The 14,974-nt window shown below is 34.8% G+C and overlaps 1 protein-coding gene across 1 annotated transcript in view; it reads right to left on the reverse strand.

The window, feature by feature from the left end:
- Nucleotides 1-2,901, reverse strand: part of AcCoAS (acetyl coenzyme A synthase) — a 120,138-nt gene extending 117,237 nt beyond the window's left edge. Inside the window, exon 1 of the mRNA XM_075373982.1 lies at nt 2,415-2,901. Within this exon, the coding sequence (XP_075230097.1) occupies nt 2,415-2,719 (305 nt within the window). The 5' untranslated portion in view covers nt 2,720-2,901. The remainder of the gene's footprint in view (nt 1-2,414) is intronic.
- Between the last annotated feature and the right edge of the window lie 12,073 nt (nt 2,902-14,974).

Below are 14,974 nucleotides of genomic sequence, written 5' to 3' on the forward strand. Positions count from 1 at the left end.
AAAATATTCATGTTAAATGTCGGTAGCAAAGTTAAACTGCTTTCGCAGTAAATGCACAGAACAGACTCTAGATAATCGGTCGGAACACATTAGATACAGAGTTGAATTTACATTAAAAAAAAAATCAAATTTCTAATTAAAATCAGATCTAATAGGTGATGTATAATTTAAATTAAAGAACGGATTGAATAATTTTAATTTAAATTAATCGAAATATGGAGAAGATAAATCATCTCAAAAATATTAACAATAAACTACGTAATGAAGTTTAATATCTTTTTTGCAGATTTTTTTTTTACGTTTTGTAGTAAATATATACTAAAATTATTCTTTTTTATTTTTATTTTGGAATGGTCAACTTAATTGTATATACAGTATTTTTTCTTCAAAAAAGCAAAATATATTTTCAAGGAGAAAAAAATACCTTGATTTTTCTTCCTTGATTTCAAATCGATGTTTATTTTGGAAACCGAGTAATTTTATTAATTGTTAAATGAATTATTTAAGATCAGGGTACTTTTTCTCATTTTTTCATATAAAAATTGCATAATATAGCATGTTTTATAATAATTGATGAATAAAACAAGAAAAATACCGTAGTAACCCTATAACTCAATAAACCGTACCAGACACATTAATCGAGACTAACACCATGCATTGAAAAAGGATCAACAACAATGTCTGACAAATGGAAAGCCTATGATGGTATTTTTCATTTGAATGGATATAATTTTCAACATTGTACTGTAAATCACTCAGAAATCTTTGTCGAGCCCTTCACCTGAGCTAATACACAAGACATAGAAAATCTGTGGGCTTGTTTCAAAAAAACGTAATGAGTGAAAGTTGAATTCACAATAATGTTGAATTCATATTCGTGCGAATTCTTATGGCGTAATAGGCATAAAAATGAGGATTTATTTAATATTATATTAAAAGACAGTGAATTCTATCCAATGAGATAAAAATGTTTTTGTTTGACATACATTATTTATATTTCGGTTTAGTAAGTATATCTATTATGGTTAAACCAAACGATATACGTACGATTTGCCAGTACACGGAATCAAAATAATCTAACCAAACTTAACCTACGATCGCTTCGCTCGCTAACCTTGACTAATTAACAGCAATATTAATAAATTTAGTAATTATTGCTTATGATAGAGTTGTTTTTTTTTATATGTAAAATATGTTAATATGGAGGGTGTTTAAAATGACAGCTGCAAAACAGCATGTTAGTACGTTTTCTCTAATATTTTATTCATCAATTTTTATAAAACATACTAGGTTTATTTGTTTTTTTTTAAATTAACATTTTTAATATTAATTAATATTTTTCATTTAACATTTTTTGTAAAACGAAAAAATACCAAGAACAGAATAAAAAATAAATTTTTCTTTAAAAAAGGGTTATCGATTTGGTGTTTGATATTATTAAAACAGATATAAAATAAAAAAATATTTAAAAAACTAAATTAGTAAAATTATTCAAAATTAAATATTTTTTGGAAAAAACAAAAGAATTCATTTTTCAGAGAAGGACAGTAAAGTATAATTAATGGTTGTTTCTAACTGATATCCGTGATCCCATTAACAAATTAAAAATGTCCATATTCAAGAATAACAAGAATCTTGATCGAAAGTGAGGAATTAAGTTTCAACTGCTTTTTATATGACCTGATCTGATGATGCTTATCATATCGTATTTGATACGATGTGATATGGGCTTGGCCCTTTATTTGAAATCCTATCCTATTGAGTAATTATATTTAGGTTAATGTAATTACATTAAATATTTTTCTTTGAGGGTATAGTTTTTAACTTTGTAATTTGAATAAATCGTGAATGTTTATTTTACTTGTTAATTTTTCTAACTAGTAAATGGATTCAGATTCATCTAAACTTTTTACCGATAAAAATTATGCAGTTGTAAAAATAAAAATACGATCGATTAAGTTTTTCTTAAGGCTAGCATAATATGTGTAAAGTTTCTTCAGCTGGTTGTAACGTAGATATAAACTGGCACATATCTCAATTGTATTATAATCGAAATTAACCGGTTACCTAAATTATTACAATGTTTACAAACATTAATACTAAATTTATTATTTTTAAAATAATCTACACTTTAAGATTATTTTAAAAATAATAAATTTAAGGTAAATCTACATAAGAATATGTAGATATTCATCATTTGAAATATTCACCGACGTGGTTGTGCTGTTAAACTTATTACTGAGTATTGGTATTAAAAATCGAATAACAAAAGATAAATATATAGGGTTAATATTGCTAAGCAACGATAAAAGAATTGTGCTGCATTATTACCGCCCACATAAATTATAAGAGGTCAAAGTTCAATAGATAATTGTATTAATACATAAATATTTTTTTAAAAATCGATTTCTTACCAATAAAATGCAATTTTATCGCCCATTCCATTTTTAATGTTTTTATCCAAAAGATTATAACTTATATTTGTCGACGCTCCTTCCATCCACTTTATATTAATCGGACCTTTCTTCGTGTCAAAATTATATGAAAAGAATTTATTAGGATCTGCTGGTGTTTCCCAGTAAAATTGTTTGGAAATTTCACCCCAGAATTCGTCAGGATTGTCGATCGATTTTTTATAAAATTCTTTATATTGGTTCATAGATCTTACATACGCTTTTTTAGATATTGACGGATGCGGTTCGTAGATTGTTTTACTCATTTTTATTGATTAATTTAAATTTTTTTACACAAAAAAATAACACACGATAAAACAAAATTAACGAACGCGCAATACAACTAACTACACACTGCGAAATGTGAAAGGCGACTGACTGTCAACAACAGCTCATACAGTAACAACGCAACCCCGGCAACCGACCGAACGAGTAAGTCAATACTGTCGGACGATAGTAATGTTATTCATGTGTTTTCCCGCTGTGCAGCGCTGTTAAACTTTATCTTACGTCATCTACTTGATACACCTGCCTGCCGCTATTGCGGTTAAAACCCTGACCTCTCTTACGGGCCAAATATTGCACAGCAATAAATTTAACGTTACGTATAACGAACTTCGGAGGTACTATTATGCTATTTGACATTCTATTGCAAATATTTCTTGCTCAATAATTCTCTTTCTTTGCTCTTCTTCAAGCGGTTTAAAAGAATTATTTTATTTTTTTAACGCTTCCTCTTTTGCAAACTGATAAATCGAGCTTAAAGAATCTTGTCATAAATAAAGTCAGTACTGAGAAGTACAAAAGATTTATAAAAATATCAACTTTTCATGAGGTCGAAAATAAAGATTAATAAATTATGAATTATTTTACAGGAGTTATAATATGACTGCTGGAACTTTTATGCTTCTTAAAGTGAAAACATACATACATTCTACCATTATCTGATTTAAATCAAAAGATTTGTATTGTGATATAAGTGAATTATAGCCTTCTGAATTGTGCTACTGCTATCAATCAATTGTTTTTATGCTTACTGATCAACGCATAATGAATAAATTCTCACAATATTAATCTGAAAAACTAAGGCAGGCTTTATCATCAAATCATAGAAATCTGACTCAAAAAATTAATTAAAAAAACATGTTTCTCTTTATTAAATTAATAATTTATTTTCTGTAATTTAAAATTTTAATTCTATTAAATTCAGTGAAGTAGCATTTGAACAGAAAAAGTAATGTTTACTACAAAATTCTGAACACTTGTCAAAATACATGCAATAAAAATACGATATTAATAAAATATACCAATATTAACACTTATTATATATACAGGGTCATATTTTTTAAAGAGATGGGATTATGTTCCTACTTATTTACAAACAAGTTAGGATTATAGTGTAAAAACAGTTTTTTCAAATTTATTCACGGCTCACCATCCTTGTTATGAAATCATGAGAGTGATTTGGATATATGGAACTGATAAAAAAAATGTTGGTGAGGAAAAATGATTTTACTCGCAATGAGATCTTTGATGTGATGTATACCAACCACAGAGGACCCCTTAAGTAGCAGAAGAGAGGTAAAAAGATTGGATGGAATAAATGCCGACAGACAGAATGAGGACATCTGTACTGCTTCGCAAGTCTGAACCTAGGATTAGTTTTCATCATTATGTTGTTTTTATGTTATACTCTGGAATTGTATTTATCTGTATTTTGTATTTTTATTGTATGTTTGGATTTTCATTCTTATGTATAAATTGAGAAAATGAAATGTTCTAGTCAATCGAAATGTGAAGTTCTATAAACTAATGTAACTTGGCTGTTGTATTCTTTTATTCATATTCTTCGTATTTGTAGTATTTATATATTATTGTTCCCTTGTGTAATGTGTGACATTGTAAATTAATACCCATTGTGTAGAATTGCATACGTGATGCTGAGATATTAATGTTGTATTTTCTATAGTCTTCTTTGTAATTGTATACTTCGTGCAACAATGTTAAGTAGTGCTGTATGCGGGAGGGGACATGTGATATGTTAAAAAAAAATTTATGAAACATGACAACACGTAGGGACAGGGAGGCAGCCCCCTTGCCTAGGACATCTTGGCTTTCTTACATGCAAGATTTGGGAGTTAGGGTGCTTCTGAAAATGGTACGAGCGACCCTTGAGGTATGTGAGGGCCCAGGACATGTGAAACGCATGTTCAAATTCTTGTAGAATAGGGGTGGGAAGGGTAGCTCCCCTGGTGACCTCGATGGGCGGCTCTAAAGGAGCAGAATCAGGATGGGCAATTGCTGCTACAACACTCAGCAGCAATGGAGGTAATGCCGATAGGCAGATGCTGGTTGCTCTTGGGGTGTTCTTTGATGAGAGGCTTCAATTTAGGGAGCACCTTCAGTTGCCTTCTTTGGTGTTCGTAGAGTCATCCATGCCGATTGGGGGTTGATTTATCGTACCATGCATATTGTTTACAAAAGTGTCTGCAAGGCCATAATGTTGTAGATGCGCCTGTCTGGGGTCATCGTTTACAATTCCAATGTTATAGGGATATTTTATTGTGAGCCCAGTGTCTTCTATTGTTAGCTGTTGTCAGAGGCTACAGAACTGTCTCGAGATAGCCAGTCTCTGTGATCACCGGCATAAAATCCATTGACATTTTAGCTACAGAACGTAGCAAGCAGTATATTTCTAAGGGAGATCTTCTTACTTTGGGCATATGTTGAGAAATTGAAGACAAAGGTTTTGACTCTTGGCAAGTTAGGTGGTACGATTTTTCTACTGGTCAATACACGCATGGTATATTTCCAAATGTTAGGGAGCTGCAAGCAGTTAAATGGGTCTCCCCTCACTTGAACACAACTCAATTCCTTTCAGGACATGGTGCTTTTAGGAATAGTTTGGCTAAGTTTGGTTTGACTTTTTTGGGTTTGTGCCCAGACTGTAGGGTCAATGACACTACGAACCATGTCCTTTATGTTTGTCCCCGGGACAAGGCTGAATGTACCAAAGTTGTTAGGGAGCTCGAGAGAGTAAATTCCTTTCTTGATCTGCGAATCAACTGGAAGACTCTCGAGAGTATGCACTATCATGGCTGGCTTCCTTCGTTTCCTCGCACTGAGCATAACGACTGAAGGAGTATAAATAGAGTAGCACCCTGGCTGGCAAGGGATCGCCTGGACAGTTGGAATGGCCGCGGGTAGGCGTGTTGACATTGAGCCATGGTTAGTCAGTAAAAGTAATGGTGATTATTGTTAAATGTTAGTTGTTGGGGGAACGATGACTGCACTGTTGAGGATATGGGTAACCATGCAGCCATGAGGTGCAGCGTCATTTTGACAAAGCCAGTTTTTGATTGAGCAAACATCACTGTTGGTGGGATGGCAACTGCACTGCTGAGGACATGGATTCCATGAAGCTGTGGGGTGTAGTGGCATCTCGACAATGGTAATAGTGAATGTAAATGTCAAATGGGACTTTGCAATTGAGCTGAGTGGGAGTAGGAGGTCTATCTGCCTCTCCCTGGAAGACCAGACTGGAATCCATAAATGAAACTAAGTCAGGGCTATGAACTGATTGTTGAATTCACTAAGAGAACTAGGACTAAATTTCATTGTTGCGAATAACATTTTTAGTGGTATGTTATTATTCTATTGCCTCGATTATTATTTTTTTTTTATTTTTTTTTTTTTTAAGGCGAAAAACGATTGATCGTTATCATCGCCCGGAAAATAAATAAATAAAAGTAAAAGTAAAAGTAATTAAAACTTAAAACTACTATCACAGTAAGCAAAATCCGGAATGGGTGTAAAAGGCCCATTCTCGGATAACAAAAACACTAACATGTAACTTAAAACTACGTTATCACAGACCAATTTATAAAAACAAAAAAAAAAAAAAAAAAAAAAAAAAAAAAAAATATGAATATATATATATATATATATAAAACAAAATTCCGATAGGGAGTGTAAAAGGCTCGCTACTCGGATAACAAAAACAATACATAGGACTAGAGTAATTAAATTTTTTGTATTAACCCTATACTACGCAAAAACAGAAACATCCGGTCTAAAACCTCTTTATCATTACACAAAATACCACGGATGTTTCTGGGTAGTTTAAATTTACGACGCAATGCCGCATAACATATGCAGTCCACGAGTATGTGGCGCACAGTCACGCGGCAGTTGCATCGTGCGCATAGAGGTGGTTGTCCTCTTGTAAACAAGTACTCGTGTGTCCTATCCGCAATCGACAGAGAACTACTTCCTCACGCCGGGGTTTTCTGTATGAGGAGTCCCATGGTAACACAGAATCTTTAATCTGACGGAGTTTATTATCAATGGTAGCCGTCCAATCACCTTGCCACCTTGCTCTTAATAATTGTTTTACATAATTAATGAAATCAGAAGTAGCAACTCGGGTGGTGAAAGGAGGCTGGTTACATGCTTCTTTGGCAGCGGAATCTGCATGTTCATTACCTGGAATCCCTACATGGCTAGGGACCCAGCAAAAACTTAATTCTGTGTTGCGATTATTCAACTCAGCGATTGCGTTGTAAATTTTAATGACGATAGGATGTTTAGAATAAAAGTTTTTTAAGGCTTGGAGAGCACTACACGAGTCACTGCAAATAAGAATTTTTCTATATTTAGGGTTAATGATGTTTAGAGCTTTATTTATAGCGTATAGTTCAGCGGTAAACACACTTGTAATACCTGGTAGACCAAACATATAAGTTCTCTCATTGACAACAAATGCACACCCAACTGTATCGTTTTGTTTCGATCCATCAGTGTATACAACCGCGTCTGGTTTCATCTTGGAGAGAACACACTGAAACATTTGCTGAAAGATAATAGATGGTGTTGATTGTTTATTGTATGTAGTCAGGTCAAAATTAAAATTTATGAGGTTTATTCTCCATGGAGGATATGAGCAAGGATACATAGGAAAAAATGACGGTGTGTCAACATTTATATGTGCAGCAGACGCCAGGTACGGACACCTACAGGTGCAGTACGATGTGGATGGTCCTCATACTTTCCTAGATTAGGATTTCTAAAGACCGAGTCACGAACCGGGTGATTTGGTTGTCCTCTTGAGACGAGCAAAATAAGATAATAAGAGCTGGTCTCTTCTATCCCAAAGTGATGGTTCACCACAGTCTACAAGTAAGCTTGCGACAGGACTTGATCTAAACGCGCCTGTGGCAAGCCGAAGGAAAGCATGTACGCTATCCAGCATTTTAAGCACGATTTGACGAGCTGAAGAGTAGGCGACACAACCATAATCTAAACGGGAGCGAACAAAGGAATAGTAAAAACGTATCATACATGATCTATCGGCTCCCCAGTTGGTGTTAGTAAGGACTCGCATCATATCTAGAAGTTTGGAACATTTTGTTTTCAATTCTTTTAAATGTTTGACCCAAGTAAGACGGCTATCAAAAAATAAACCTAAAAACTTGACGTAAGTAGAGATAGCAATAGTCTCTCCGTTCAGAAATATTTGCGGAATAGAAGGGTTTCGTAGCCGAGAAAAAACTACACATTTTGTTTTTTCGGATGAAAATGTGAAACCAGTAATCCTGGACCAAGCTGCAAGGTGAGATATAGTGTTCTGCAGTAGTCTCTCTGCTGTAGGTGCTGAACGGCTTGCAATGTAGATAGCAAAGTCGTCAGCAAATAGAGAGCATGAGACAGGAGCCTGAACACATTTGGTAATATCGTTTATGGCTACAGAAAATAAGGTGGCACTTAATACATTACCTTGGGGCACTCCATTCTCCAAGATGACACTATCTGAGAGCGAATCATCCACACGAACACGAGCCGTTCGGTGATTTAAGAATCCCCGGATAAAAGCAAGCATATTGCCCTTGATTCCCCATTCTTTGAGAGTGTTAAGAATACCACGTCGCCAGGCTGTGTCATACGCCTTTTTTATATCGAAGAAGATAGCGACGAGGTGCTGCTGATTTAGGAAAGCGTTTTGTATGGCTGTTTCTAGTGACACTAAATGGTCAATAGAAGATCGTCCTTGTCGAAAACCACACTGTTCTGGAGATAGAAAGCCATGTTTCTCCAAGTACCATGTAAGTCTGCGGTTTATCATTCTCTCCATTATTTTACACAAAACGCTTGTCAACGAAATAGGGCGGTAGCTTGAGGGATTCGTTTGGTCTTTACCAGGTTTTAGTACTGGTATAATAAATGCTTCTGACCAGCAGTGTGGGAAGACTTGTTCGGAGAATAAACCGTTGAAAATATTCAAAAGTTGTTGTAGTGCCGAATTAGGAAGGTGTGAAAGCATGGAAAGGCGAATGTTGTCCGGTCCAGGGGAAGTGTCCCGTGAGTTTTTAAGTGCATGTAACAATTCTTTAAATACGAATGGAGTGTTTAATTCACCAACCGAGTCACCAATGTTTAACGATAATACTTCTATTTGTATCTTGTAACGTTGAAAATCGTTATTATATGATGAGGTGAGAGACACCGAGCGGAAAGATTTTGCTAGACTATTTGCCACTTCCGAGGATGATGAAAGGAGTTCTCCTTCATCAATAAGACCAAGAATAGATTGTTTCGGTGATCCCAAAATTGCACGAATTTTCTTCCATACAGTAGACGTGGGAGTAGTGCGTGAGATAGTACTCACGTATTTCGTCCATGAATTCCTCTTAGCGTCCAAGAATACTCGACGGCACACCGCTCTAACCCTGCGGTATAAATTTAGATGTTCTGTTGTAGGCCTACGATTAAATTTACGTAGTGCCTGCCGTCGATTCCTAATAGCATTTTTGCAATCATCGTTCCACCATGGAACGAAAGGACGTCTAGGATTACCCGATGTTTGTGGGATATATCTGTTGGCATTCTCAAGTATCATGGACGTAAAAGAAGAATACTGGTCGAGGATGTTCGCTCCATCGTCATACTGAGATTGGAATGCTTTATGGTATCCGTTCCAATCTGCCTTTTCAACAATACATCTCCGTGGCCTTCTTTTAATCTCGCAGTCTACACCGAAACCAATAATAATTGGTCTATGATCACTGCCGTGAAAGTCATCACAAACCGACCAATTAAAATGAGGGAGCACATTCGGTGAGCATATGGAAAGATCAAGGTTAGATACAGTACCAGTTGATAAGGACATGAATGTGTGTGATCCATTATTCAATAGGCAAAGGTCAAAATCTTGTCTCAATCTGTTTATCATATTTCCTCGAGTGGAGCAGAAGATTGAGCCCCAGGAAATATGATGGGCATTGAAGTCTCCTACTATTAACGATGGAGATGGTATTTGTGTGAGGAGATTTGAGACATCTAAAGCACTGAACTCAGTGTTCGGTGAGAGATACAGATTGCAGATATGCAATTTGAAGGGAATAGAGACATTTACTGCAATAGCAGGAATGACAGTGGTTAGTTGAATTCTTGTAGCTGACACCCCATTCTTCATGAAAATCGCTACTCCACTACTCTCCCTACTGTCTACTAGGCAGTCGTATCTCTCACAGAAGTATCCTCTGAGTGTAATTCGGTCATGTTGTAGAAGGTGAGTTTCTTGGAAACACATGATTAGTGGATCATGTATGTGCGCTAGTACTCTAATATCTTCAATGCGGGACCGAATACCTCTAACATTCCACTGAATAATGTTCATAAGTGTAAAAAATAAATTAAAAAATAAATTTCGGAAATTATATAAAAATTAGTTGTACGTGATTCGGTTTTTCTTTTTTGTATTTTTTATTTTAAAGAACTCCGATGCCCTAGGGTCGGGTGGTTCTTCAACCATATCCTGCAGTAAATGAGGTGATGGTGGAGGAGATTTATTTGAATGGGATGCTGCAGTTAACATCCCAGAGGTGGTGGTTATGTGGGTTCCCTTTCCGGGGAGCTTATTAGGTGGCTTACTGCCAGCTGTGATAGTCGCTACTCGTGCCGGTACGACTTTGGGAGCAGGAACTTTCGTGTGTATCACATTGTTGGATTGACTAACTGCGACGAAAGACGTTTTCTTCATCTTTGTCAGCTCTGAGATAGTGGCTGTAAGTGAAGCTACTTGATCAGAAAGCATCTGAACAAGTTTTAAAGTTCATTGCAGGATCCGCACTGCTGATTATTAACGTTTGTAAGAGTTTGTTTCGATGTAGCGGTAGCAAAAGATACATCTGGTTTATCCAGGTTCCTTGAATTATTTAACTTTTTGTATTCTCTTCGTGCGGCCGGGAAAGATAGCTTTTGCTCCGTACAGATTTTGAGAATTGCCTTTTCTTCTTTAAAGATTGGGCAATCTCGGGAGCGGGCTGTATGTGGACCACTGCAGTTTGCGCATTTTTCACTTTCTTCGCAGTTAGTGTCATTGTGACCTTCTTTAGCACATCGAGCACAGATCTCAGTTTTTGTACAAGATGTTGTAGTGTGACCAAAACCTTGGCATCTGAAACATCGCCGTGGGTTGGGTATGAATGGTCGTACCCGAACCGAGAGGTAACCCACTTTAATCTTTTCTGGTGGAACAGGGAGATTAAACGTTAATATAAGAGACGGTGTCGGTTCTTCTGTTCCGTTCTGCCGTTTCATAATACGTTTAACTTCAACAACATCTTGGTGGCAAAGCTCGTCAACTATTTCATTGATATGTATATCTAAGAGGTCTCGACAAAAAATTACACCCCTGCTCGTATTTAAAGTTTTGTGGCTTTCAGCACTTATATTTGTACCATCCATATTACGGAGACGTAAGATTGATCGACTCTGTTCGTCGTTGAATGTTTCAACCAGAATCGATCCGTCGCGTAATTTCCTGATGTTCTTCGGGGAGCCACTTGCACCTGTTACAGTTTTATTTATTAGGAAAGGTGAAACCTTTTGGAGGGAGCCACCTTCCTGACTATTTCGGAGAACAATGAATCGAATATTTTTAAGGTTCAAGTCTAAAGATTTGTAGTTCTCTTCCATAGGACTTTTATCCTCGTCAGACAAAGCTGATCGAGGTCTCTTCGCAAGACTTAATTTGGTGGTTTTTTCAGATGGACCACCAACCATCTTGGGATTAATTATAGGATCAAAAATTTTGGTCCCACGAGTACCGGCGAAAAATGGACCACTCCAGCAGAGCGCACGCGTACTGGAGCTAGAGCTAAGTACAACTGGGTTCGCCCTGGTGCCCAGAGGACATCGTTCAAGACTCACTACGTAGAGCCATTCACCTATCGGCACGATTTGTTCCCACCTTGGGTTACGGTTGCGTTTCGTAAGATGTCGCAACACCACCGAGTGTTAATGTAAGAAATATCAGTGTAGGATGTTGTTGTGTAATTGTGTAAGTGTGTATGTTGTAATTTATGTAGTGTTCTTGGTGTAGTATATGTGTATAATGTAAAGTGTTCTACAGCTCACTGTATAGTGGGAAGAATAGCTGCAGAGGCTAGGCCCGTGGGGACGCCAACCCCCAAAGTCTTAAAGAATAAGACTCCCCGTCGGGGTCGATTATTATGAGACAATTACGAAATTGGCTCTGTAAAATATAGAATTAGGCGTGGGGTTCATGTTTCTGCGAACTTGGTTAGCTAGTTCAGAGGAAAACAATGTAGGACATTCAAGATGTTCAGATGAGGCCTAAAGCAAAGGCAAAAGCTGAGTTTAGAAATCACCGATGCAAATGTTTACCAGGGCATTTACATTGGTGGCATTCCAACAAGGCCTGGCTTATTATTATGAGACGTAAAAAGTTAGATAGCTAAAGACAACTTCTGTTAAAAGTCCATCAAGGCTGGTAATGGGGGGGCTGGTGTGGCTACTAGAAGCATCACAAGGCAGGTGTCTTCCCCTGCGGGGTTGGATGCTTCTGTGGTGTTTAATAAGGGTAATAAAATGAAAATGAAGTATAAAAGAATAAAAATTAAAATAAACAACAATGTTGCACAATATATCTTCTTATAAGAATTGTGAGAATAATAAAATTGTTAATAAATAGAGCAAATTATATTATTTTCAATGTCAACCACTGACATTGAATGATAGACTCCTATAATGTACAATATGAATTACAATGAGATTTTATACATAAAAAAAAAAGATAAATCATTATTTTTAATGTCATGATATTGATAAACTGTGATTGTGCTAATTACATTTACTGGGATTTTTTCATAGTAAATGATTTAAATAATAAATGATTGCGGTTGGAATGATCAATCATTATTTAATATTATATAATATTATAAAATTATTTTTAATTACTAATACACGTGAAATAGTGATATAACCTCAAAAAATTTTGTGAGTATTATATGCTCATAGAGTTAAACGTTAAAAAAACTATTAAACTTCCCTTACCCATGCAAGGAAAGCATGTTTCAAGGCAACCTTGATATTTTTTCTGTTCCTTCACATTATTTTTTCTTTCCTTTCACATGTGATAGCAACTTGTACATTTGCACACATGTATGCATCCTGATTATTTAGTCAATGATGATGATTTGCTAAAATAATACATTTATTATTATATTAATGTATTATTTTAACTTTAATAATGAAATTAATAGCCTTATCATTCTTTGTGTATGAATGTTCAATTATCATTAAGACATTTGCTTACCTCAGAACTTCTAGACTGCAAATGTCATTAGTAATTAAATTATTAAAATATGATTATGTTTTAAACAATATTTTCTTTAATTAATTTATGCATAATTTTATTTATTTACAATGTATTTGAATCTAAAAAACAATTTTCAATTAAATAACAGAAAATAATACTAATTTATTAGTATTTAATGTGAACTAACTAAAAAAATCTTACAATGAATTAAGACGACAATTTAGAAATCGTATAGTTAACAATAATAGTAAAGAATTTAAATTAAATATGATGAAGTAAAATATATGATAAATAATAAACAATATCTTATTAACTAACATTTTGTAATAAAGATTATCATCCTTTCAATTGTTATTGGGTTGTGAAAGATTATTGATTTATACTTTTCTGTCCGTCATTTCTCTATGAAAACTTTCTCTGCCTCTATTGTCCTTTTTACCGCTTCTTTTAGCATTGTAACCTTAACCTTTCTTAAGTTGTAAATTTTCTTACTCTACTTCTTGTTTTTTTCTATTGTACTTTTTAAAACAATCACCTCATTTTCCTGAAATTTACTATTTTTCTTCTTTGTAGTTTTTTAATTCAGAACCATATATGTTGAGTATATAGTATAACACATGAATGTTGTCTGTTTACATTTCACTGGTACTTTCTCATCGCACATTAAACCTTTAACACTGATAAAACCTATTACCCCCCATCTGTACTTTACTACTAATTTCCCAATTGACCTTCACATTCTTATATATTTCACACCCTAAAACTTTTAATAACTTTCAGTAATTTTTCTTCAGTAAAGTGATTCTAGACAGTAAAAAGGGAAATTCAATGGACAGTACAAGAGTACAAAAGACAAGTGAATTTTATCAGAGTAAGAAGTCTGGTCTGGAATAAAGAGGTGCCTTTGCAATATAAGAGAATTGTATATAAAGCCTACTTTGTGCTAATTCTTTCTTATGCAGCTGAAATATGTAAGGTTGAGATCAGACAGCATAAATTAAATTCAAGAGAAGCATGCTAGGGAAGAATAGAAGGTAAGGGGGTTTGTATGATTAGAGAGGAACTGAAATTGAGAAGCTTGTCAAGTCATTCGGAAGATCAAAACTCAGCTGGTTTGGGAATACTGAAGGGATGGATGAGGAAAGATTACCAAACAGGATGCTGCATGCAAAGGAAACAGGTAGAAGACCAAGAAATGAAGTAGATAAATACAGTGATTGAGTAAGTGTACAAGAAAGGGGATGTGGTAAATATAACGGAAGAGAGATGGTTCATGAATTGAGGCAGGTGGAGAAATTTTGTAGAAGGCCCAACCCAAGGAAATTTGGATTAAAAGGAACTAAAGATGATGATGATGAATTTTCCTTGAATAAGCAGAATGCCTATCCCACTTTGACCATTCCTTGTTACTACCAGCATTTTGCATCTCCCTATGTTTATATACATCCCACCTTTACTATTTCTTCCATTCAACATAAAAGATGATTTATACTGTATCACATCATTCTTCTAGCTTAATATTATCAACAAATAACCATGCTTTTGTTTCTTAGCTTATTTTCTTCTTCACTACTTTATGGATCTCACTTTATAAAATTAATCTCACTTAAACAATGATAAAAATAACATTAATCTTTTCTAACCCAATTTCTACCATTATAGCACTTAGTGTGGTTTAGTAATTTTTTTTTTACAATTCTACATTGTACTTTTATTAAAATAAAACAATTACTTATTCCTTATTGATTTTAAAATTTTAAATTTAATTGTTTTTGAAAAAATACAGAAAAGAAAAATACAGAAAACTATTAAAGGTATTATATAGTGTGAAGCATTATACTAAATGTGTACACATACACTTCCTTCACAGTTGCTGCTTCGCCCAACCTATATGGTTACT

This window comes from Lycorma delicatula, chromosome 8, assembly GCF_047948215.1.
Source record: "Lycorma delicatula isolate Av1 chromosome 8, ASM4794821v1, whole genome shotgun sequence".
In the NCBI taxonomy this organism is placed as follows: Eukaryota; Metazoa; Arthropoda; class Insecta; order Hemiptera; family Fulgoridae; genus Lycorma; species Lycorma delicatula.